Raw genomic sequence first — 25,090 nt, forward strand, 5'->3', positions numbered from 1 at the left:
TTGCAGTGCTAAGCTAAATATTTTCATAATACAACTAGGAAAACTCTTTAAACTTGCATAAAGGGAATCCTGCTCGTGAAACACAATAACAGTGAACCGCACACTAGTGTTTAGGCTACATGACATTTACAAACTTAAAATAAGCAACCCTACTATGCTCACAGACAAATTCGAAAACAGACATATTAATCAACCACTGGGACAGTGTGGATGGACATTGGACATCGTATTGGAATAACTTTAACTCTTTGAAGGTTGGGAGGGGGGCTGTCAATTCAATTGTTTGCATCAACAGTTGTATCTCTAAAACCACTTAGGCTGCGACTACGAGATGTCTTGACTTTTCCTAACTTTCATTCATCTCTATTGAGCTGAAATTTTGAGCGAATAAAGGTTATAAATTGAGAGATAAACTGTTGGACTGTTGGATTGGTCCATCAATGTCGCAAATTTAAAGTTTTGAATTCTCCATGCATGCGGCTGTACAACCGCTTGCCTCACTATAAGTGCGCAAAACAAGTGGTCTCGTTTATTGTTAAAGGAGCTTGGCAGCAATGGCCGAGTGGTTAGCGCGTTGGGCTCGCAGTCGAGAGCCTGCATGTTCGACTCCAGCCACCCGCACTTGCTGTTGTTTCTCTGGGCAAGAAACTTTACGATAATTGCCTCTACCCAGTGATCGATTTCGAGTAATGGGTAGTACCAAATTTAAGTCATAAATAGAGTAGACAACCGGAAACAGACATTGCCGTCGGCTGCAGCGTGGGTCAGGTGTACGTCGGAAGCCGTACACCGATGCATAGCGCTCAAGTCCGCTTTCTCGCAATGCAGGATAAAGATAAACAAACAAACAAACAAACAAACAATACACAAATTAAATTTGTTGGACAAGTGAAATATTTAGGTATACTGATTGATGATACCATCAGTGATGACGCAGATATTAAAAGGCAAGTGCGATCTCTTTATGTCGCTGCCAATCAGCTTAGGTCCAAGTTTGGAAATTGCTCTACCGAAGTTAAAAATGTAATGTACCAATCATATTGTATGCCAATGTATGGTTCGCAACTATGGTGTAACTATAAAACTTCTACTTTAAATCGCATACGAGTTGCTTACAACGACTCGTACAGAATTATCCACAATTTATCGAGATGCGACAGTGCTAGAGTGTATCAGGTACAGAACGACGTGTTTACATTTGATGCTCTATTAAGAAAAAATTGCTATGCATTTGTAGAACGTTGCAAAAGATCAATCCACTTTTGCGCAATGTTATGTCTTCTGATTACTACTTTAATTCTGCATTTTATGTTCACTACAACAGTATTTTGTACGTTGTTTGATGTAGCCTGCTTGATGTTGTGTTAGTCTGATATTTTGTGTGATGACTGTTAAAAATTTGAATTCTATGGACTTTGAGTCTGATTGCAAATAAATAATAATAAAAATAATAAGGCATTTCTCAGCACATTCTTTGAAATATTTCATATTCTATTGTTCAAAATTTTCCCATCAGCTGGATGAAAATAATTAATTTGGCCCATGTCTCGTTAATCCTAACTGCTTCACAGCGTTAAGGAAATTGGCAGTATGCGTCGACCTTTTGTTCTCACCAAGGCTTATAAGCTACGTCGATACAGGAAAAGCTTCAACTTTGATACGATGAGTTACCGTCGCTTGCGGTTGAAATTACGTAAAATTAAACATAAGACTTGGTGCCAATGCATCTAGAGCGACAATTGTTTTTCGCAGACAATGATGTCCTTTCAATCAAACAAAGCATAGGCTACAACGTTATTGCAATGACTCAGCGTCATTTGGAGTAGATTTGATGTAAAATGTGAGATAAGTATTGAAAGTGATCGACTTGTTTCTTTTGATTGCATTTTCCTTTCTCCTGACATATTCAACGTTGTGGACTGTTTCTACTAGATTGCTCTGTTTGGGCCACAACGCTTTTTTGAATAATTACAAATTTAGCTACTGTAAAAGCTGCGCTGTAACATTATGATTTTGGTTTCAAATCTTTCCTTTTGTCCGACACACTATCAAAAGCAGAAAAGGCGTCGATGTTCCCAAAGCTTCTCACATATACTTGTAGACATTTATTTCCAAGTCGACATGTAAAGATTTGAAATGCAATACGCTTCTCATTTGTGTAGGATAAACCAGAACATCACGCTTTTGTGAAAAGGACGATCGTTCCACCACGTTTATACGTGATGCGGCTTGGTTGAATCAATATATTCGAGGCTTCTTGTACCAGGTTCACTGTCACTGGTAAACTAAACCGCAATGCAGTACCTCGCAAAGCAATTGTAGCGTAACATTTCCATGTGCTAAGTTTCTGGGCAGCCGATTGTAGCATCGAATAGACAGCGATAGACACATGTTTCGCCCATGAGGCTGGGCTCATCAGTATCGCACCGTATTCTTGCCACTTGGATGATCGACCGCCGCTTTACCAGTCAGTTTAACTCTTATCCTTGTGGAAAGAAAAGAGGCATCAAAACTTCACATTTCCATGTGCTATAACTCGTCATAAATTGTGAAAACTTGTGCAATTACTTGTCAAGTTGTCTCATGTGAAATATAAGTTTACATAGCAATGTCACAATGAAATCTTATCTCCGTTTACCAAACTAAAGATATGAACTTATGCGACGTCTTGCAACGTTGAATCGACGGAAAGGCGGGGAACTGCCAACCTGAACTGAGAATGCATGAAAGAAATCGTTTATTGTCGAATGAACGTGACGTCAGAGAACGGTGAATCGACGTAGGCTAGCGACGAAAGATATTTTAGTTAGATAATGACACGCGGCAGCGCGTTTACATTGAATAAAAATACCTTTATTTTATCCATTTCTATTTCCATTCTTCCTAGATTCGTCTCACAATTACAAACAGATGAAGTTACGCATATTTACTAAATTATGCAATAAACAACAATGCATCATCCAGCATTATGTCAGCGCTGATTGACTAGACATATTCACGATTTGGCCGAGTTGTGTGACAATTGTATTCAATTAATCGCATTATTTATTGATGGTAACACCTGCAAAAATTCAAGTAATTGCAGACTCTGCCTTCATAAGTGTAGTTTAGAAGTAGCCATCTCATATTGAGCCAATCGAATCAATGTAAAATAGAACGCTTTAACTTGATAGCGCGTGTGATATATAGGTTTTATCTAACAACTACTTTCAGTTACATTGAAAGTGAATGAGTAAGCATTATGCAGTCTGTGACAAGGACTGGAAATGTATACTAAGAAAATATAATATCATAAAGTATATTGCGTTATGTACATCTAGTAATTTTTATGAACATGGTATCATTTTGCAGGCAGGCGTTTTTATAGGAAACAAACTTATTCCATAGTTTGGCACTTATCCAACTGTTTCATAATGCGAATAGCTGTTTTAGTTGAATTTAAAAAAAAATATGACTTATAACAGCAGACAGATGCAACTTTTTTCATGCTTTAGTTAGGCAATCGGCAGTACGGTGAACCATAGTGGTACATAACATAACCCATATGCGGAGTAATCGCAAGGATCAACTCAAGTAATGGAAAGGTTCTTTTTGAATTATGGTGATGGAATTCTTGTAATGCTATTGAACTTCATCTTGTTATGAAAAACTTATATTATTTGCATTTGCAAGAACTATCAAACTTTTGGATTTTTTTATCACTGAACTGTCCGTTAGTAGAATGTTTCTTTATTACCTTAGTTAGGCCTATTGGTAAGTCAGGGAAGTATTTGTTGATGTGACATACTGTATGATGATGATGATGATGGCGTATGAGCGATCTTTCCAGGCTAGATTGGAGGGCAGGAAATCTTCAGCCACTCAGCAGTCTCGTCGTCCAGGATTCTCAGACCATGCGCACCGTGTGGAGGCCGGTGGGTTAGGCAGTGGTGGATGACATGGTCTGCGGTCTGTTCCGTGGCACCACACTCGCATTCTGATGAAGGAGCCAGGCCCCACTTGTGCATGTCCGAACGAAAGCGGCCGACGCCAGTTCGCAGGCGGTTAAGCCTGACCCACGCAAGCCTTGCGAGGGACATCCGTGGTGGACGGGGATCGGCGTCGGGTATGAAGTCACGGAGCGTGGAGGTGTGATTTTGCCACTCCGTGTTCCACATGTGGTTCGTCCAGTGTGCCGCACTTAAACCAAGTTCTTCGGCGTTCTTAAGGAGTTGTTGTGCGGCAGGCACAAAGGGGCGTCTTGATTTCAACCGCTGCTTTATAGGTGGTGGTCTCTTGAGTGTTGCATGGAGGAGATGGTCGGGGTCCAAAGCGCGGCGAGCGAGAGAAATCGTGGCTCCTTTACGGCGTAGCTCAGCGGGTTGGATGCCTGCTAGGATGGGTAGGCAGTCCGTTGGAGTGGGACGCAGGCATCCAGTCACAGTACGCAGTGCGTCGTTGATGGCGGTATCAATCTGGTGGGTGTGAGAACTACGACACCAGACCGGCGCTCAGTACTCAGCGGTGGAATGAACAAGGGCTAGGGTAGCTGTACGAAGAGTTTTAGCACCAGCTCCCCAGCCGGAACCCGCCAATCGCCTCAAAAGTGCGACGCGTGTAGATAGTTTTTTGCGCAGTGACTTCAAATGCCGGCGGTACGTGAGTGACCTGTCCAGGGTTATGCCGAGGTATGTAGGTTCGGCACAGTAGGGCAGGCGTTCCCCATCAATCTTGATGTTTATCTCACGCTGTGCCTCCCGGTTGTTACGGTGGAAGGCCGCCGACACTGTCTTTGACTTGCTGAGCTGTAGCTTCCATTTCTGGAGGTATGCTGATAGTGTTTGCATGTCTTGGCTGAGGTTCCTCTCCACTGACTGCCAGTTTCCTGCTGAGTGCAGGAGTGCCAGGTCGTCTGCGTAAGCATATTTCCTGGAGGTGGTGGGAGGCAAGTCGTAGGTGTATATGTTGAACAGGAGAGGAGCCAAGACTGAGCCCTGTGGGACGCCGTTTTTAAGTCGGCGTAGTCTGCTTCGACGACCGCTACCGGTTGTGAGGGTAAAACTGCGGTTTTGCACAAGTTCCATCATCATATGGACCATGTGTCTGTCAGGGAGCAGACGGAGTAACTTGCAGGTAAGGCCGCTATGCCATACGGTGTCATAGGCAGCCGTGAGATCAACAAACACGGCGCCAGCCTTCTTCTTAGCCGAGAAGCTGTCCTCAATGTCTTGGGTCATAAGTGTGACCTGATCTACGGTTGATCGTCCGTGTCGGAAACCAGCTTGTTCACGAGGGAGCTGCGGATCTATTATTGGTTCGACACGGGCGTAGATGAGTCTCTCGAGGATCTTGAAGGGGATGCAGAGCAGTGAGATTGGACGGTAACTCTTCGGGTCCCCTGGGGGCTTCTTCGGCTTAGGGACTGCAACCACAAGGGCTCTTCTCCAGATTCTGGAAATTCTCAGGTGGCGCAAACAGCAGGAAAGGAAGTCTTTTAACCAGGACTTTAAGGAGGCAGCAGCATGGATTATCAACTCCGGGCATAGGTGGTCAGGGCCCGGGGCTTTACCTGGCTTTATGTGCTGGAGGGCGGCGGAAAATTCTTCCGGGGTGAACTCACCCGAGATGTTGTCCCCGTCTGGGGTTGTTACCCTCCAGAGGTCCGTCATTTTTTGCAAGACGGATCTATCAGATTCACGGTCTCTCGATTTGTATTTCCCGTTCTCCACAAGTTGTGAGGCGATGGAGTTTGCTGAAACGGGACATTGTTGACGAGAGGCACGTGATCTGCCAGTTAGGTTGTTCAGTGTACTCCATGCTATGCGGCTGGAGTGCGTGAAGTCGATTGATTCAACGGCTTCTGTCCAGTGCTCCTTCCTCTTTAAGTCCAGCCTTGCCAGCAGAGCTGTGGCTGAGCTGTTGGTGTCATTGCCCTGAGGGGCGTGGAGGAAGTCGGAGTAGAGGCTTTCGCACTCCTTATCCCAGCACGGTATGTAGGTCTTTCGTCGGCCGCGGGGGATGGATTGTTTTGCCGCTGATGTTATTGCATCACAAAAGTCCTGGTAGGCTTCTTCCACGTTGTTGGTGTGAGGGGATGGGAGATACTGTGTGGCTTCATTGGTGAGGAGGCTATAGTACTCTCAGTTAGCCATTCTGAAGTTCCATCGATTAACAGGCTTGCTCGGGACAGGCATTATGAGCGTTGGAGCCGTGATAATCGAGGGTCGATGTTGGGACCTGGGGAACTTCTCTAGCACACGTCTGTCCGGTTGGCAATTATCGGGGTCATCACTTGCGAAAGCCAGATCGGGGTTTGTACCAGTGTTCCAGCGTCCGGAGAAGAAGCTCGCTGCACCCTTGGGATCGTGCAGTAGGGTGAGGTTGTTATTGGCTGACCATGAGGCCAGGCTTTCTCCGTCGGTGTTGGTGGTGTTGTAGCCCCAATCAACGTGGTGGCAATTAAAATCGCCAGCATAGAGGCTGGGTTGGGGGAACACTGGGATGGCTGTTGGTGTTAAGCGTGAGGGTGGTGGCTTATAGACATTGATGATGTGATAGCCTGATATGTCTATGCACAACCACTCTATCTCCGACTGGGCACTGGACTGGTCTATTGGCGTCCAGCTCAGTTGCTCATGGACAAACGTGGCGAGGCCGTGTTTCCTGCTGATGGTTGCGCCTGCGAGTGTGAAGTTGGGTAATACCAACTTATCCACAGATGTGCAGTGGGTCTCCTGGAGGAGAATAACGAGGGCCTGATGTTTTGTGGCCAGATACTCGATGATGCTGAGCTTGCTGGCCGTAATGCCCTCGGTGTTCAGCTGCAGTACGGTGGGTCGTCGGTACTTTTCGACAGAGGAGCTGCCGCGCCCTGAGAAGGGCGTTTCCCTATCCACCCTGGGCTGAACCTGGGCCTGGTTTGCTCGAGTGTGACAAGCTTCGTTTCGCATATCTTTTCTCAAAGATATGGTACTGACGGGAGGGACCACGAGAAGGTGCTTGTTCTTCCCCCCCCCCCCCCCCCATACATACTTACTTCAGCATCTACATACTTAATTCATACATACTGTATGAGGATATTCTAAGAGACCGAGTTATTTTGTAAATAATATTTGATTTTTGGACACCATCAAAATTTTCACACAATACACAAATTCGCATCGAGATGTAGTGCTCATAGTTGGGAAAAGTTAGATTGTGATAATTACAACTTGCCTGAGTAGGCCTACAGCAAGGGACAATCAAAATAGATGAAACCGCGTTCATGGTAATATAGACGTTTTGCAAACTGCTCTTTTCATTTTCAATATAATAACAAGAATGACAGCTTATTTTCACCAAACATATAAACAAATATCAAAAATTATGGATGAACAGCGCATCTATATTTTTCGGTTTAGGTTCAACAATGCATTCCAGCCGTCAAAATGATGGAATATTTGGTAATTTTGTTGAGACATACCGTTGCCCAATCGTTGAATTTACATCAGAGATAATTTTTTTAGATAGATTATCAGTTTCATGCACATGGTTTCATTCAGCGTTATAATGTTGTTTTTCAAGCCACATGGCGTTCATGGTCATAATGCAACATTGCAGAAACAGCCAATATTGATACCAGGTAGTCCTACTAATTATTATGCCGCTTTCGTCGAATCTACGTCGCTAAACGACGAAATTGTGCAAACGCCTGTTGGATTTCCCTTCTACGTGTAGTTTATCATAAACGTGAAAGCATTGCTCAAGAAGCTAATCTGAATCACCATAGATAACCATAATATTCGTATAGTTTCATCATCAGTAAATATGTAAAGTGCCCTCTGATTGCAAAACTTCACAATTTTGGACAACGGTCTGACAATTTTTTATATTGCAAAGTTTTGGTTTATTCTTGACTTCTATAATGCTGTGTAACAGTTTTTTTCTAACTAGTTTCTATGGGACTAACAATTTGTTTCATTATACATTTTCTTTAGGTATTTCAACGCCATTATAAAAAAAATTACTTCTTTTTCACTTTTAAATAAAACATGGCAAGGCAAGGATTCAGTGCTGAAGAAATACTGCAACATGTTTTACTGGATTCTGACGACGAAAGCCAGGAGGATGATTTAGAGGATTTATGGCACTCCGATTCAGATGAAGAAGCAGATTCTTCTCCGTCAACTTCTGCAACAACGATTCCGATCGAGATTGACCACCAGTTCCTTCCATGGGCGATGTTCAACCGGAGTTTGCGCCACCACGACGGATTATAACATCGAAAAAGACTGATGAACAGCATAGATTCCTCTCTCGACATTAACAACTACGATGATGTTGAGTTTCCCGACACATTGAAGTCTTATACAACTTTTATAGAAAAGCCAAAGAACAGACAAGAGAGCGGCGTCAGCATTACTTGGTCTAATGCGAGACCGGTGCACAATGGGAGAAGGGGCCGGGCTAACATTATATCTGGCCCGACTGGTGTTAGAGGAGAAGCCAAAGAAGCCAAAACTCCTCGGCAAGCATGGGAACTATTTTTTTCTTTAAACATTTTGAACATTATTGTTCAAGAAACAAATAGAAAAATTGCCACACTCATTTCTCAATTGCCAGAGAGAATTTTACATGACAGCAGGTACTGCTATTTTGGCCCAACCAACAACGAGGAGATGCTGGCCTTTGTTGAATTGGGGTATTTTCGGGGGCTTTTAGGACAGGCTGGTCATTCCACGAATGTATTGTTCAATCAACTGCAAGGGCATCCCGTTTTTAGTGCAACAATGAGCAAGAACCGCTTTAAATTTTTATTTTCGAACATTTCGTTCGACGACCAAAATACTAGGCCGCAACGTTGGAAGAATGACCGGTTTGCCGCATTTCGAGTCGTTTTCGAAATGTTTAACGAAAACTGCGGAAAACATGTCATTCCAGGTGACTACTTGTCGTTGGACGAAACGCTATACCCCATGAGGACACAAATTGCCTTCAAGCAATATAATCCAAACAAGCCTGCGTAATATGGCCTTCTGTTCAAGTCGGTAAACGCCAGCAGATTCCCATACACCTTTACGGCATCGGTCTATTCAGGTAAACCGAAGGAAGAGCCATTTCATTTTTACGTTCGTGGAACAGAAGAAGTGGTAAAAGTAATGGTGATGAGCCTGGAACAACACGGTGACCTTCAAGGTCGGAATATTTCGTATGACCGCTTGTACACCTCCATACCACTCGAGCAGTGGTTGCTTGACAGGGGTATAACGTCAGTGGGAACCCTCAACGCTATACGTAAAGGAATACCCCTGGAAGTGAAGCAAGTGAGTGGTAGGGAGGAATTTTCGTACGAAATTTATTGGCAGACGAGTGAGGCTGATCTCAGCCTACATTCTTATGTAGTAAAAACGAAGAGTTCTGGCATGCGGAATGTGTTGATGTTGACGACCATGCAACCTCTATTGGGGATTACCAAGGATGACGGCAAAAAGAAGCCAGGCTTGTATAAGCTTTACGACTTCACAAAGGGTGGCACCGATATCATCGACCAAAGGATGGGTTCATTCACCTGCAAAGCGAAGTCCCCATGGTGGACAACTACTGCGTTTGCTTATTTTTTGGATACTGCCTCGTCAACGCATCTACAGTTTTAACACTAAATGAAGGGACTGATCCACGCAAGCGAAAATCCTTCGACTTCGGTTGGGAACTGGCCATGGAACTCGTGAAGCCATTCATAAAGTCGCGATCTCTCCAGGGCCTGAACTATCATACCATTCATAAGATTGAAGCAGTAATAGGGAAACAACCTTCAACAACAACTCCAAGCGGCAGAAGGGGGCCACTCTGCCCCAACTATCGTCGACACGACGTAGATGCGACGTATGCAAACACGCTATTATGGGAGAAGGTGCCAAAGCCAGAAAAAATAAACTACTAAAAAACCGTGGCCAATGTCAGTGCTATGAAAAGCCTTTATGCCCTGCACATTCCATACAAGTATGTCAAGCTTGCTTTTGCGCAGAATAAACTATTTTAATGATTGCGGTTTTATAAACATTGGCTTCACCCACAGCCTAAATAAAATGCGGAGCTCAATGAAAGATTTTCCTTTTTTCCTTTTATTAGACAGATAGCTATTTTTACGTTGATTCAACATATCAAGACGTTGAATACTTGTAAACATGCGCGGTTTTGCAATTAGATTGCTTATCAAAATCATCTATCCTTTTTTGTATAAAAAGTGGGTCATAAAAATAATCGTAATACTCGATGTAAAGTTCAGCATTTTTATATGCTGAAACAGTATTGTATTCATATTTTATAAATCCATTTTCTGTTTAGAAAATATCAATATAATGCGGTCAGAACGTAGCTGAATTTTAGCACGGATACAACGACTGATTTTATGACTTTTATACAAACAAGGACAGAAGAGAAGTAATCTAATTGCAAACCCGCGCATGTTTACATCGTCTTGCAATGTTGAATCCACGTCGAAATGATTGTATTAGCGTTGTATTCAATTCCTCGTATTATCGAACTGTAAATGTGCAGCCACTTGTAACTTCAATGTGCCTCATTGCATATTCCTAAATATTTCTGAACTTGTGTGTACATAACCTGACAGAACACAGGTTGCTTTACCATTGAATCAAGTTGAAAAACGTTGCTGCAAGAGCCTTGTGCCAATTGCTGCAGTCCGGTATTACTGTAACCAAATCAAAATACTTATCAATATTTTGCTGCCAAACTGACATTTTTATCGCATAAACGCCCATTAGGCAGCTAATTCTTTGTAAAGTATTTCTCCAGGTTCACAATGATTTGACGCATAATAAATACTACTTTGAATAAATCTAAATATTGTTTGGATTTTAGTGTGTGAATCTTAGAGAGCTTATTGAATCCACAAGAAAATGACCCGAGGCATTACAGATTTTCCTTCTGACAAAAAGCGTTGTGACGTTCTGTTAATTAATGAACCATAACTGTTTTATTTTGAATTTCTTCCTGACTTCTGTTTACGTAGATCATCATCGACTTTATCGGGTAATCTTACTCCTAGTACTAGCCTTGTATGTAGCCGAGTTCACATTGAACTTACATTGAGAGACGCTGTTGCAACTACAATACATTGCATTTAAACCGCGTTTTTTGTTGCATGATCTTCCGTTCGTTTCGTGAATTACATAATAATATTTGATAAACGTCACCCTGCTTCTTCAATGGTCTACATTTGTTAATAAAGCGTAGAAGTTGCTGTTCTTGGAACCGAGGTCACAAGATCATAATCCAAATTGGTGTGACACGCGTTCAGAAATCTCATTACTGCATGCAATTGATGAAGCATTGTTCTTTTAGTCAAGGATCGAGCTTATGTTTGAGCGTTGGAAAAGTTATTATTTTGCATGAAAAATATAGATTCAAATTGAGATTATGTAAAAAAAAATTAATCACAACATTGCAATGCATGTTCTTCATTACACTAACAAAAAATAATGTGTAAACTCACGCTACAGTTGCTTTAATCGCAAAGTAATCCAAAAGTCATAAGTCACCTCAACATTTCAACGTATATGAGCAGTTCTAACATTCATATAGTTTTAGTTTTCGGATATGCTCAGTGTGAATAATTTTACAAAGTGAAACCCAAAGTTTGAAACCGTACCTTAAAAAATGACAGAGATATCACTCCTAAAGCATAAGAAGAATCGACAGCCCCCCCGCCAAACTGAGCAAGACTCAGGGAGCCCAACCTTGTAAGGGTTAAGCGACCCCCACCAAGAACTACAATCTGATTGGTCAGTCGGTGGAATCGCACACGCAAAGCGAAAATATGCTTCCCGGAAAGTATTTTTTGCCTTCATGCTCTTTAAACTCCTCAAGAAAAAACATTTTTGTTTATATAGTACTTGTACGCTGATACCTTTCGCGGGCCGTACATAACAACGTGGCGGGCCGCATGTGGCCCGCGGGCCGCCAGTTGGTGACCCCTGCACTAGGCAATGACCATAACGCAAAATAAACGTTACTAATTGTATCAATTAGCTTTCGGAACACAGTTTTATGGTCATGTGCTATGGTCATGACGGTCATGGTCATGACGGTCATGGTCATGACGAATGGTGTTGGAGTCAGTGTGTCGTTGTTTTATAAAATTCTTTTCTTCGACTTGAGGCGGCTGTTTTGATTGCTGTCTGTTGAGTTTGTGTGTTATTAGGCGTTATCATTGTAAATGTTGTCAAATTAGTTGACTAATTAAATTAGGTGAGATTTTTTTCTTTGGCCTGAGGCTGCTGTCTTGATTGGAGTCTGTGTGTTGTCAGGAGTTATCACAGCAAAATTTATCGAATCATTAGATTAAGTGTGGTAATGTTTTCCTCTCGTGCTGGTTGTTGATTTTTGGACGGTCTATAAACAGCGGCTTATAAACGGCGGTGGGATGGCGCAGTGGATAAGGTGCTCGCTCTCCAATCATACTTGGTTTGACTCCCAGCTTCAGTTAGTGGTTGAAACATACCGCTCACCTCTACCCAGGGTGAAATAAATTGGGTGGGTGTAGTTGCTGACGGAAAGGCGCCCAAGAGAAAGGTACTGGTCACCGTACTCTTGTTAGTACCAAAGGCTTAGTATAATGAGAACCTTATCTTTTAATCTCCCGATGCTTGGATCAAGTATGTGATTCGCGCTTACCACGTACTTATAAAAATGCTCTCTTTGAAGCGCAATTGCACCGCGTCGTTCTTTTTGGCAATGATCACAAATTCGAAGTCAGCTCGGCACTGTTGTTGCTGATTAAAGACGGAACTTTTATCTGAGCAAAGGACTTCTTTCAGGTGGGAGTGTAGTGGGCGGGTCGTGATGCCTATATAGCTTTCCCTAGTGTTTTTGCATATGATCTTGTATAGACACAATTCTTGGTGGTGCACATGTCGTTCCGTAGTGGACAGTCTTGTAGCCGGCAAGATTCAGATTTTGTCGTTTTTAAAGGGCGTTTCGGAAGGTTCATGATCGTCGGATGAGGCAGAGGGGCATATCAAGCTCTTTGAATACTTTCTTTACTTTTCGGTCGGAATTGTTGCAAAAGGAAATTTAAAGTGCATTAGGTTATATTGTGTTTGCGGGGTTGTCTATTTTGCTGGTGTTGTTGTTGTTGTCGTCGTCTGGGTGGTTTCTTAAGGAAATCCTTGGGGTATTTGTTTTTACTTGATTGTCTTCTCGAATTCCATCAAGTGTAGTGTTGCTCTGTTGGATAAAGAATTTCTGTCCCTTCTTCTCCGTATTTCGTTTCGGAGTAAAGTCTTCTTGGTACCTACTTGTGGGTAGGGGCGAAATATGTGGAAGTAGTTTCGTCTTTGCTTTCTTCTTGTGGAATTGTGGTGGACTGTACCGTCTCTGTTGATCTTTATATGGTGAAGTCGAGTAGTGAGATAGCGTTGTCTGCTGTTGGTAGTTCTATTTTGAAGTTAATAGCTGGGTGCGCTTGATTGAGGACTTTTTGGATGGCTAAGGCTACACGACTAGCCAACAGATTCACTGGTCAGCACAATTTTTTGGTGCAAGAAAAATTAAAGAGGTTTCGAGGGTGGAGATTGCAAAAATGAGGTTCATTTTCCGTATCAAATTTGTTCTTTTCACTGCAACTATCACAAGTTAACCCTTTGAAGACCAGTGGCACACATATTACACCTGTTCAAAACAAAGTATTTTTAATTTTTTTAGCCTCTCTCATTGATTTCCATGATTTCGACTACGTGAAATCCGAAAATGACAACCATTTTGATCTCAAATGATGAGATACCTTATGTAACAACGTATATTCAAACGCCATAAAAGGCTGTTGTTCACTGATAGCCTACTTGTTTGGTTGCTTCTAGTGATTGGTGTTTGCCCAGGTTTGACTTCTTCTTTATTTCATTTTTGTTGGTGTACTTTTTTCCAATTATGCTTCCTGACCATATACAATCTTGGTGACCTATTGTTTGCTTTTGTTTCCCATGTTTTCCAGCTACTCATTCATAAACTGCATTTTTATACAAGTTTGCTAGTGCTAATTTTAAATAGTTTTAGTAGACATGGTTTGTACAATGGATCCATGAGTTAACAATCTTGCATTGACGAACATAAAATGACTTTCAAATTTCAAAGTTAAAAAACTCTGCTCTTTGCAATCATTCTCTAATATCCAATCACAAAATAATGTGGAGCAATGCTACAATTCTTACTTGATAGTGTACAGAAAACGAAGGTATGCTAATAGTACAGTAGGTACTTGTCAAAAGCTTCATGTAATGAATCGAAATGTTGTTGTTGCTGAATCGAAATGATGGCATTTGAGTATTTTGCAAAAACAAAACACTATTGTATATTCTTGTTTGACGAACTCACCTAAAGTCGCCTGCATAGCCGAGTGTTGAGAGCCCTGGTTTGACGCCCGAAAGGGCGCTGGTTCAATGCCCCTCAAGAGCAGTGTCTGTGGCAAGACAGTGCAAGGCATGCCTGAAGGTTGACACAAAGGTTGGCTTCCTTGCCTTTCTATTCACTTAATCTAAATCTTCAACCACCTGGCGTTTGGCCTGGATACGACGATCTAACGGAATGGAAGGTCTGCGCACCTTAGATAATAAAACCAAAGACTGGCTGCTGGCTGCTTTCGTAGCCTTGCAGTGTAGTCCAAAAACATGGTGAATTGGAGTGGTGAAAAGATAAACCATCAGGCCCAGAAGCTTATACGACGAAGACAAATAGGGGTTTCATTCTAATTGTAAACCGTCTACTGGTGTGTTTAGCATTTATTTTTCATGTTTTATTTTGGTCACTATTTTCTTGTTTGTTTTTCTTGTTTATGGATAACCTTTTAATGCCATTTTCTAATTTAAAAATTTATGGTCGAAGTTTCTGTTTCGAAATTGAATTTTATTTTGCATGTCTAGTTGTTTTTCGGCAACATGATTCTGTGTTCTGTCATGTTAAACAAGTAGTAATTATTTTATCTAGACCAGGGGTGGGGAACCTGCGTCCCGCGAGCCGAATGCGGCCCGCGTGACTGTTCCGTGTGGCCCGCGTCAAAATTTCTTTACTTAAAATATATTGAAACAACAGCTCAAAAAAGAGTAGTCTCTGCATTCTCAGTATGTTGGGAATGGCCTTCTATGACTAGTTAATCCATCATAGTCATCAGACATGCGGAAACATGCTTTGAAATATGTGTCTCTGTTTGGAAGCACCTACCGTTGCGAGCAGTTTTTTTCCAAATTGAATCTAACAAAAAGTCGGCTTCGCTCCAGACTGACTGATAAAAACGTGGAGATGCAGTTAAGAGTTGCAACATCTTCCGTGTTAGCAGACATCACACGACTCACCAAAAATAAAAACTTTCAGCCATCCCACTAGCTGTGAAAGTGATATAAATCATTGTCTACTTCGCTGCATTTTTTTATCTGTAAATAAAATTTCGAAATTTCTAGTGGCCCACCTGTGTTATTTCTCATTTTATGTGGCCCGCAATACTAAAAAAGTTCCCCACCCCTGATCTAGACACTGAAGAAGGTCCGTCGTGTAGGATTGATAAAACGTCGGAATAAATGTGGATTATCGCTCTCAACATCTTGTGATCGTATAGATTATTTTACACCAGAAGAGCGTTTTACGTTTTTGAATTAAATGCCTGATGAACAGTATTATTCAATACAAAATGTTTGTTGCATTCAACAAACATAAGATTTTAATTGGTTTATCTGATAGATGATAGCCTACCCATTTCTAGATTTAAGAGAATTAATTATTGTATTGATTTGTAAAACGTATCTGATTTTTACAATTTTTGTAAAATCTTTATAACAACAAATTTTTTGCCCTTTTAGATACATCGAAACTCATCATCATACGAAAGCGTGTACACTTTCAAGTCGCCTTGTTGCAGCGGAGGACAACCTGATAACATAGAATTGACACATTGTAGAAGGGGGAATACCAATCGAGAAGTGTACGAATAAAGTTGAAATCACTATTAGGCTACGGCTACAAAGTTGGATTAAAGTTGTATCAGAGTTTTAAATTGCCAATAACGGTTTTCACAATAAATAAATATGCTAAACTTGCCAATACCTAATTGCTCATTTTCAGCCCCCTTGATAAAGTCAGTCGTGTTGACTGACAAAACGTCAGAAATAACGATAGTGATTATTTTCAACATCTTGTGATATTCTAGTCTGCAGTCATCCGAAGAATACAAAAAATTATTATTTACAGTATAATTGTTCAGTTCTTAAATTTAAAGCTGATGTGACAACAAACTATGAGCAGGCTAACACTGTGCATAACGGTGAGTTACAAGCACAATTTTCTATTGCATTTTAGACTACGAACCAAAGCATGATGCTCCATTGAGCGTTTATTTTATTAACCTTCATCATGGTCAGTGGCATACGGAGAGTGAACCATTGGGCCATGACCTCCTTTCTTAAAATGTTTTACACACGATTAAATTTGAACTAACGAGTTTGTTGGATTTTGCATAGCAGCAATCAAAAAAATCTCTTTAATCTCCCCAAAAACGTTATGACAACTAAACACGTGTTCCAGTATTTGTGATGTATTTGAACTGCTGTCTGGTCGAAGCCCTGCTTAATTGCTTACGTCATAATTGTATGTGCGTGCCTTTGGTAGTTCTGCCGCACTGCTAGTTTCATTTCAATTGTTCATCTGAAGTCGTAGAGTAGTGAGCAGTGGCAGTTATTTTGCAGAGCAGTTTTGTTAAAGATTTTCATGTTAAGTTATAGCGTTTAATTCTGTAATAATTATGTTTATGATAGTTCAATTAATATTCTATTAATTGAACTATCATAAACATAATTATTACAGATTTAATTCATATCACAATTTAATTCATTGTAATGGACAAATTTCTGAAACCTGATCGTTTAGAGGTGGACCCGCATTGGCCGACAGCAGGCACAGATTTTAAGCTCTGGCTAACGACATTTCGAACTTCGTCAGAATAATAGGTGTCGAAGCCAATCGTCCTCTAGACAAGCTGAGTATACTTGAAAATCTCGTGTCAGCATCTGTGTTCAACTACACAGAAGACGATGCAACTTATGACAAGGCCATCGCGGTACTTGAAGCTACATATGTTAAAGCCAAAAACGAAGTATTTGCTGGACATCTCTTAGCTACTCGTCGCCAACAGACAAGCGAATTTATAGACGAATTTCTGCAGGCTTTGAGAATTTTATCAAAGGACTGCAATTTCAGACAAGTCTTTGCCGAACAGCATAAAGAGGTCTCAATTCATGATGCCTTTATCACTGGGCTGAAGTCAGGTTTTATAAGACAACGCCTTTTAGAACAAGAAGGTCAATTAACTACAAGCAGCGTCCAGCAAAGCACGCTCTTTAGACCTTGCCCAGAAAAATTCAAGCATCTATGATGTTGGTTCATCTGCTACGGCATCAGCAGCGTCACAGTGTTCAGATAATCTTCCTGATTGTCTCGTCAAGAAGGAAGAACCGTCTGCAGCTCTCGTTTCCAAATCACAACGTAATCGTAGAAAGTGCTTTTTCTGTGGCGGATCAATGCACAGAAGAATCAACTGCCCAACTCAGAAACAGAATATTATCTTCTTCCTCAAGAGATTGATCATGTTTGATCAGCTGTGATTTCCCTTATGAACTGTCTCCATTTTATTCTGTCTTTTGTTTTTATTAGTGTTTCAGGCATGCTTTTTTATTCCTGTAATTTGCTTGATATTGTCAAAATATTTCATTTTTTGTCGTCCTTTTGTTCGTTTGCCTTGCACCATCCCAGTCAACATTGAATTTTCCAACGAGTTGCTTCTTGCTATGTGTCCGAAATATCTCAATTTTCTGAGGTTAATGTTGTTAATCAGACTCCATTTATCGTTTATTTCTTGGGAAACAAATTCATTTGTTTTTCTTTCCATCCAGCTGATGCGTAATAGTCTTCTGTGACACCACGTTTCAAAACTTTTTAACTTTTTAATGTCACGTTTTTTGCATGTCCAAATTTCACATCCATATGTGGCAATTGGGAAAACGAGAGTTCGCAGCAATCTTAATTTTGTGTTTTTACCAATTGACCTCTGTTTCCACACCGTTGTAAGTGATGTCACAGCAGTTTTTTCCAAAGCAATTCGCCTTCTAATTTCCGTGCTTTCATCATAAGTATCAGTTATGACACTGCCAAGATAACAGAAATTACTTACACTTTCAACAACATTACCACCAATGTATAAGTTTGGACAAATTTCATTCTTTTTACTTATGGCCATCACTTTTGTTTTTGTGGGATGTAATTGCAAACCATATTCTTCACTTCTTGACTTGACCCTATTCAAAAGTTCTTGCAGTTCCGTTACACTTCCACCGACCTACACTATGTAGTCAGCATATCGAAAGTTGGTTACCATTTTTCCTCCAATTTTCACAGAGCCATCAAAATTCTCCAAAACTTTTCTCATTATGTGTTCAGTATATAGATTGAAAAGATATGGTGACAATATGCATCCCCGTCTGACACCTTTTCCAATGGAAAACCACTCGGTGAGATCATTTCCAGTTCTTACTGCTGCTTTTTGAGCAGTATACAGGCTTCGCATTAAATTGATCAGATGTGTAGGAAAGCCATAACCTTTCAGAATTGTCCACAATTGTTGGTGCTTTACTGAATCAAAATCATTTGTTCCTTTGCGGGGTCTATAACCAGCTTGCTCAGGAGCTAATTCGTGTTCAATTTTGTTTCTAGTCTATTTTTAATTATTGTTAACATTACCTTGCTGGCATGACTAATTAAAGCAATTGTTCGGTGGTTGCTGCATTCCGTTATATCGCCTTTTTTGGTAATGGGACAAATATTGACTTTACCCAATCATCTGGCCACATGTTGGTTTCCCATATTCTGATACAAAGTTTATGGATTGTTCTTACTGCATTTTATCCAATATATTTCAATAATTCGATGGGTATATCATCAGATCCGGGACTTTTTTTGTTTTTAATAGTGTTTAAAGCATTTTCTACTTCACTCAGCAGTGGTCGTGGCTCTGTATCATTTTCATCTTTGCATTGTGTAATTGGATTTGTTTGTACATTATCGATAGGGTATTTTTCTTTGTATAATTCTTCGCAATATTCTTTCCATCTCTTTTTTACCTCCTTTTTCTGCCACAAAACTTCACCATCTTTACTTTTTATGTTGTCTATAGCTTTGGTTTGAACTTATTGGTTATGCTTTTTATTGCCTGGTATAAATCGCGACATGAGTTATTTGATGCGTGTTTTTCGATTTTACAACATTGTTGTTCTATATTGTTTCGTTTGTCTTTTCTCATGGCCTTTTGTATCTCCCAATTGAGCTGAGCGTACTCTTGTCTGGCCTATTCTGAATGGGAAATTTTTGCTTTCAATTTTTTCCATTGTTTTATTTTCATTAATGTCTCTTCTTTAATCCAGTTGTTTCGTTTCCTGTTTTTCATTGGTAATCTGTTCTTGACTGATTTTAAAATTGTTTCCTTTGTGTTATTCCAAAGCTCCTGAGGTGATGATTCCCCGTCTATACTCAATAAAACCTCAAATTTGTTACTTGTTTCAATGGAATAATCTTCTGTCATATTGTCATAATCGAATTGAAGTGGGGGCAAAGAGTGTGTCATCTTTAGTAGTCGAAGCTTTAATGTTGCTTTTAGCAGTTGCTGATCGGTACCACAGTCAGCTCCAGGATAAGTTTTTACTTTTTTAATGCTGTTTCTCCATTTTTGTGAGATCATGATATAATCAATTCGATTTCGTGTTTTTCCATCGGGTGATGTCCAGGTATACAGTCGACGAGGATGCTGTGCAAATGTTGTGTTTGTTACTACAAGCTTGTTGTTTTCACGAAACTCTATTAGTTGTTCTCCTTGTGCATTCTGTTGACTAAGTCCATGGATTCCATGTGTACTTGATGCACAATTAACTTTTCCTATTTTTGAATTTGTGTCTTCCATAACTACTAAAATATCTTATTTTGGAATTTTGTCCGTTGTATCTTGTAATGAATCATAAAATTTTTCGATAACAGAATTTTCTGCTGTTGTAGTCAGTGCATATATTTGTATAATTGTGATGTTGTAAGGCTTTGCTTTGATTCTTATCATTAAAACTCTGTCATTTACTGGGAGATATCCCATAAGACTGTTCGAAGTATTCCTTTCCAACAAAACACCAACACCATGGCAGTATCCATCTCGATCCTCCTTTCCCGAGTAAATAAGCAAATTATTATCAGCTGTTCTGAAAGTACCTTTCCCTTTCAATCTTGTTTCACTTAGCCCAAGTATTTTTATTTTTTGTTGTTTTATTTCTTCACTAACGACATTTAATTTTCCAGGTTGTATTAAGCTTCTTACGTTCCATGTTATAAACATTAAATCTTTTCTTAGTCTCACACGTTCATCAGTTACATTTTTCGTGACTAGACTTCCAGAAGGATTTAATCTAGCCACATCATAAATGGCATGCTTTGCATCACCATGTAAACCAATTTCACCAGTGTGGATCTCTTCTCCAGTCGCTTTTACAGAGCTGGCCGACAGCCTGGGGGGCCTACTATCTGACCAACTAAAGTTTGTTTTCTTATTTATTTTGTTTATAATAGGAGATAGTCTGGAGGTATGAAAATTATGGTGGTAGGGGACTCCAAAGTTCTTTCCACCATCGCAGTATCTCGCTAACTGAGATTTTTGATCTTTGTTGTTGTCCACATGTAGGGATCTTCCGCCAAACATCTTATTCTGACCTCATCGTTGAACTCATCTTGGAGTACTTCCGGTGAGATAAGAAATCCATCACCCTGCTGCCAGCAATTTCGCCATTTTTTTCGAGTTGGTTTCTCCAGATCCGCCCAGATCAGCATTGCAGGCTCTCTTTGTGCAGGTTTTAGCTGGGACGGTCTTGCTACACAGACAGAGGCTGAAGTTCTCTTCAACATGTCCTTTCGCCTAGGTTGTGAGGACCAGTAACAGATGAGAGGCTTTGTATTGCGCATCAGTCAGTAAAAGGTTCTACCTCTCCAGAACCCTTGAGCCCACCACCCTTGAGCCCAAGAATGCTATATATAGAATGCTATAACTGCGGTAAAACCGGCCACTTTTCTAAAGTTTGAAAAGACAAAACGAAATCAACTGAAGAAGACAAAGCCACAGCAACTGCATTCCCAAGTCTCACATCCAGTTATGTCTGTGGAGCTCTTTCATTTCTCAAAAGCACAACAGTCCAAGTTTTTATCAACGATGCTTCAGCGCAAGCTCTATTGGATACCGAAGCATTAGAAAGTTTCATCAACAAAAAGTTTGTTACAGAGCTTGAAATTACACCATCTCCTTATCAATCTAAAATCAGTATGGTTTCTACTAACTTTTCTGCTCAAGTAAAAGGTAAAATCTATGCCAAACTGAAATACGCAGATTTAGAGTATGATGGTTTTTCCCTGGGAGTAATGCATGAGTTATGCGCAGATATTGTTTTGGGACAAGACTTCCTGAAACTTCATATGCAAGTAACGTTGCAAAAGGGTGGATCTAAAGAAGCAATCGTTGTCAACAGTAAAATACACTGTGGAGTTGCGCAAGCCTTAGTGTCACCCCCACGTTTCTTTGAAAACATGTCACCAAAATGCCGGCCAATTGCTGTCAAGTCTCGCCAATATAGCAAAGCTGATCAAACAGTCATAAAAGTGCAAAAGTTGTTAAAAGATGGCATTATTGAGAAATCTTCATCACCCTGCTGGAGGGCACAAGTCTTGGTAACAAAAGACGAGCGACACAAGAAAAGAATGGTGATCGATTACTTACAAACGATAAACAGATATACGTTCTTGGACGCTTATCCGTTAGCTACTGTAGAATTGATGATCAAATCAACGAAATATCCCATTTCAAAGTGTCTAGTGCACTTGATTTAAAATCTGCGTATTACCAAATACCTTTAGCGAATGAAGATCGCAAGTATACCGCATTCCAAGCTAATGGAAAACTGTACCAATATAGTCGTCTTCCTTTTGGGCTCACGAATGGTGTGTCAACATTCCAGCGGATAATCGACGGCCTAATAGAAGAAAAGAAACTGAAAGATACATTTGCATACTTGGACAACATAACAATTGCCGGACATTCACAGCAAGATCATGATGATAATCTCAAAAAGTTTTTAGCTGCTGCAGGCGAAAAACAACTGACTTTTAACGAAGCGAAGTCGGTAATTTCAACCACGGAATTGAACTTGTTGGGATACAATGTGTCGCATGGATTCATCTCACCGGACCCAGAAAGGTTGAAACCTTTGGTAGAACTTCCTCCACCTATCAACCAAAAGGAACTGCGTCGTGTGATTGAAATGTTTGCATACTATGCAAAATGGATTCCAAAATTTTCAGACAAGCTTTATCCGTTTTCAGAAACGAAGAGTTTCCCACTAAATGCTGAAGCCCTGCGATCTTATGAAACTCTGAAGAAAGATCTACTCGCAGCTTGCCTAGACAGTATTGATGAAAGCTCTCATTTTACAGTAGAGTGCGATGCTTCTGACTTTGCAATAGCGGCGTACTGAGGTAGAGAGGGCGTCCTGTGGCTTTCATGTCTAGAACGTTATCAACCAGCGAAAAAAGATATTCTTCAGTGGAAAAGGAAGCCTCTTCAATAATGGAAGCGGTCAGAAAATGGTCCCACTATCTCCATGGACAAAAATTTACATTAGTAACTGATCAGAAGTCCGTAGCATTTATGTTTGATGCCAAACTGAAAGGAAAAATTAAAAACGCTAAGATTCAGTTATGGCTGATTGAATTGGGACAGTTTTCTTATGACATCGTCCAGAAGTTGAAAATGTAGTGCCTGATGCACTTTCGAGAAATTGCCAGAAGAAGTACTGTGGTGTTGCTGCATCACTAACGAGCCTTGCTGATATTCACAGCTGCTTGGGACACCCAGGAATCATCAGGCTAAACCACTTTGTTAAGTCAAAGAATTTACCTTTCTCAATGGAAGATATCCGCCGTGCCTCTCAGCAATGTCGCACCTGTGCTGAAGTAAAACCACAGTCCTACAAACAAGAAGAAGGCAACCTCATCAAAGTTACTCAAGCATGAGAAAGAATCAGTGTAGACTTCAAAGGTCCCCTAAAATCATCTAAATCTCCATATATGCTGGTGATAGTGGACGAATATAGTCGATTCCATTTTCTTTTGCTTGTAGCAACACTTCAGCAAAAACAGTCATCTTTCGTTTGTCTCAATTGTTCAGCATTTTTTGTTTACCCGGCTACGTCCACAGCGACAGAGGAACCGCATTTATTTTAACTGAATTGAAAGATTTCCTGCACACAAGAGGTGTGGCAACCAACAGAACGACCCGTACCATCCAACAGGAAACTCACAGTGTGAACGTCTAAATCAAACATTGTGGAGAACAATCAAGCTCATTCTCAAAACGAGAAAGTTGTCTGCAGAATCGTGGGCAGATAGCTTACCTGATGCTTTGCATGCCATAAGATCCTTGTTATGCACTGCAACCAACGCAACACCACATGAAAGGTTTTTTGGATTTCCCAGAAGATCAATGTTGGGAAAAGCTTTACCAATTTGGCTACTTTCTCCTGGTCCGGTCATGTTGCGCCGGTTTGTTAGAAATAAAAGTGACCCTTTATGCGATGAGGTAGAATTGCTTGACGTAAATCCGAACTTTGCAGAGATCCGCTATAAAAATGGCCGTGAATCTACCGTTTCATTGAAAGATTTAGCTCCCTGCCCACCTAACGTCATAAACTGTCCACAAAGTACGTCCGTAGATGATGTCAGTAAAGATTTGTTGATACCTTCTGGCCCGGTTTCTGATACATCTGAGAATTCAATGAATTTATCCACCGAAAACACTGAGAATGTGCCACTGAGGCGTTCCCAAAGAGAGAGAAAAGCACCAGACAGATATGGTGACTTGGTTCCTCTTTGAGTTGAACTCCTGGCTCATTGAATGCTGAGCGTACAAAACTGAAACCTTGTGTTTCATTTGTGGTACCCTGCGTGGTGTATATTTTGTAAGTTCTTGTAATAGTTTAAGATACTGCTGCTTAAAATACTATACCACTCGTTCTTATTTCATTCATCACCATTCTTTTAATCCTCATTTTTTTGGAAGGACAAATGTGATGTATTTGAACTGCTGTCTGGTCGAAGCCCTGCTTAATTGCTTACGTCATAATGGTAGTTTTGTCGCACCTTTGGTAGTTTTGTCGCACTGCTAGTTTCATTTCAATTGTTCATCTGAAGTTGTAGAGTAGTGGCAGGGTTGGAACTATCGATTACGAATCGATATTCGATAGCGTTATTCTTTACTTTGTCACTATCGAATCCGTGTTTTCTTTTCTTTTTCAAATAAGTATCGATTAGCTGCTAGTCTTTACTTTTTTGTGTGTTGAATCCGATATTCGGTAGTTTTCTGTAAAGTTTACAAATAAACAACGTAAAATATTAACCGAATTCCACAATTTTATTAAGGCAGAGTTTGAAATTCTATTGAAAGGAGAAGCAAAATTTTTTTTTGCGGGGAAACCCTGGTTGATCGCTAGTTGGTCGATTTAAACTGTGTTTGTGACTCTTTTCAGAAGGATTATTATTGCATGACTGCATCTAAAATTATGTTTTGTTACTCCTAGTCTTTTGAGTGGGAAGTATTATTTACTTCTTTGAATTTTTTCAATTTGTTACTGCCTTGAGCATTCAGAAAAAGTGGTGGAATAATTGTTTTTTTTTCACAATATCGATTACTAAGCTACATTCTTTATTCTTTACTTTATTTTCTAGTATCGAAATCGGTTAATTCTTTTTTCTTGTTAAGATTTTCATGTTAAGTTATAGCGTTTAATTCTGTAATAATTATGTTTATGATAGTTCAATTATTATTTTATCTGAATTTAGACATAGCAATGGTTCAATGAATTAAAACCTTCTTAAGGTCTATGAATATTTATCAATACATTCATCGCAGTACCCAACTCATCTATGAGAAGCTTCATGTAGCTTGCTGATTCGTACCAAAACTGCAAGATTTTCTTTGGTGTTGCTAATGAGTCGAAAGTCG

The 25,090-nt window shown here is 40.3% G+C and overlaps 1 protein-coding gene and 1 pseudogene across 1 annotated transcript in view; both read left to right on the top strand.

The window, feature by feature from the left end:
• Window positions 1–25,090, top strand: part of LOC145774664 (transmembrane protein 45B-like) — a 112,688-nt gene that overhangs the window by 74,903 nt on the left and 12,695 nt on the right. The window contains exon 6 of the mRNA XM_082585958.1: window positions 15,825–15,946. Within this exon, the coding sequence (XP_082442084.1) occupies window positions 15,825–15,946 (122 nt within the window). The remainder of the gene's footprint in view (window positions 1–15,824; window positions 15,947–25,090) is intronic.
• LOC145774416 (uncharacterized) lies at window positions 21,361–23,962 on the top strand (annotated as a pseudogene).

This window comes from Aplidium turbinatum, chromosome 7 (assembly GCF_918807975.1).
Source record: "Aplidium turbinatum chromosome 7, kaAplTurb1.1, whole genome shotgun sequence".
Lineage (NCBI taxonomy): Eukaryota > Metazoa > Chordata > Ascidiacea > Aplousobranchia > Polyclinidae > Aplidium > Aplidium turbinatum.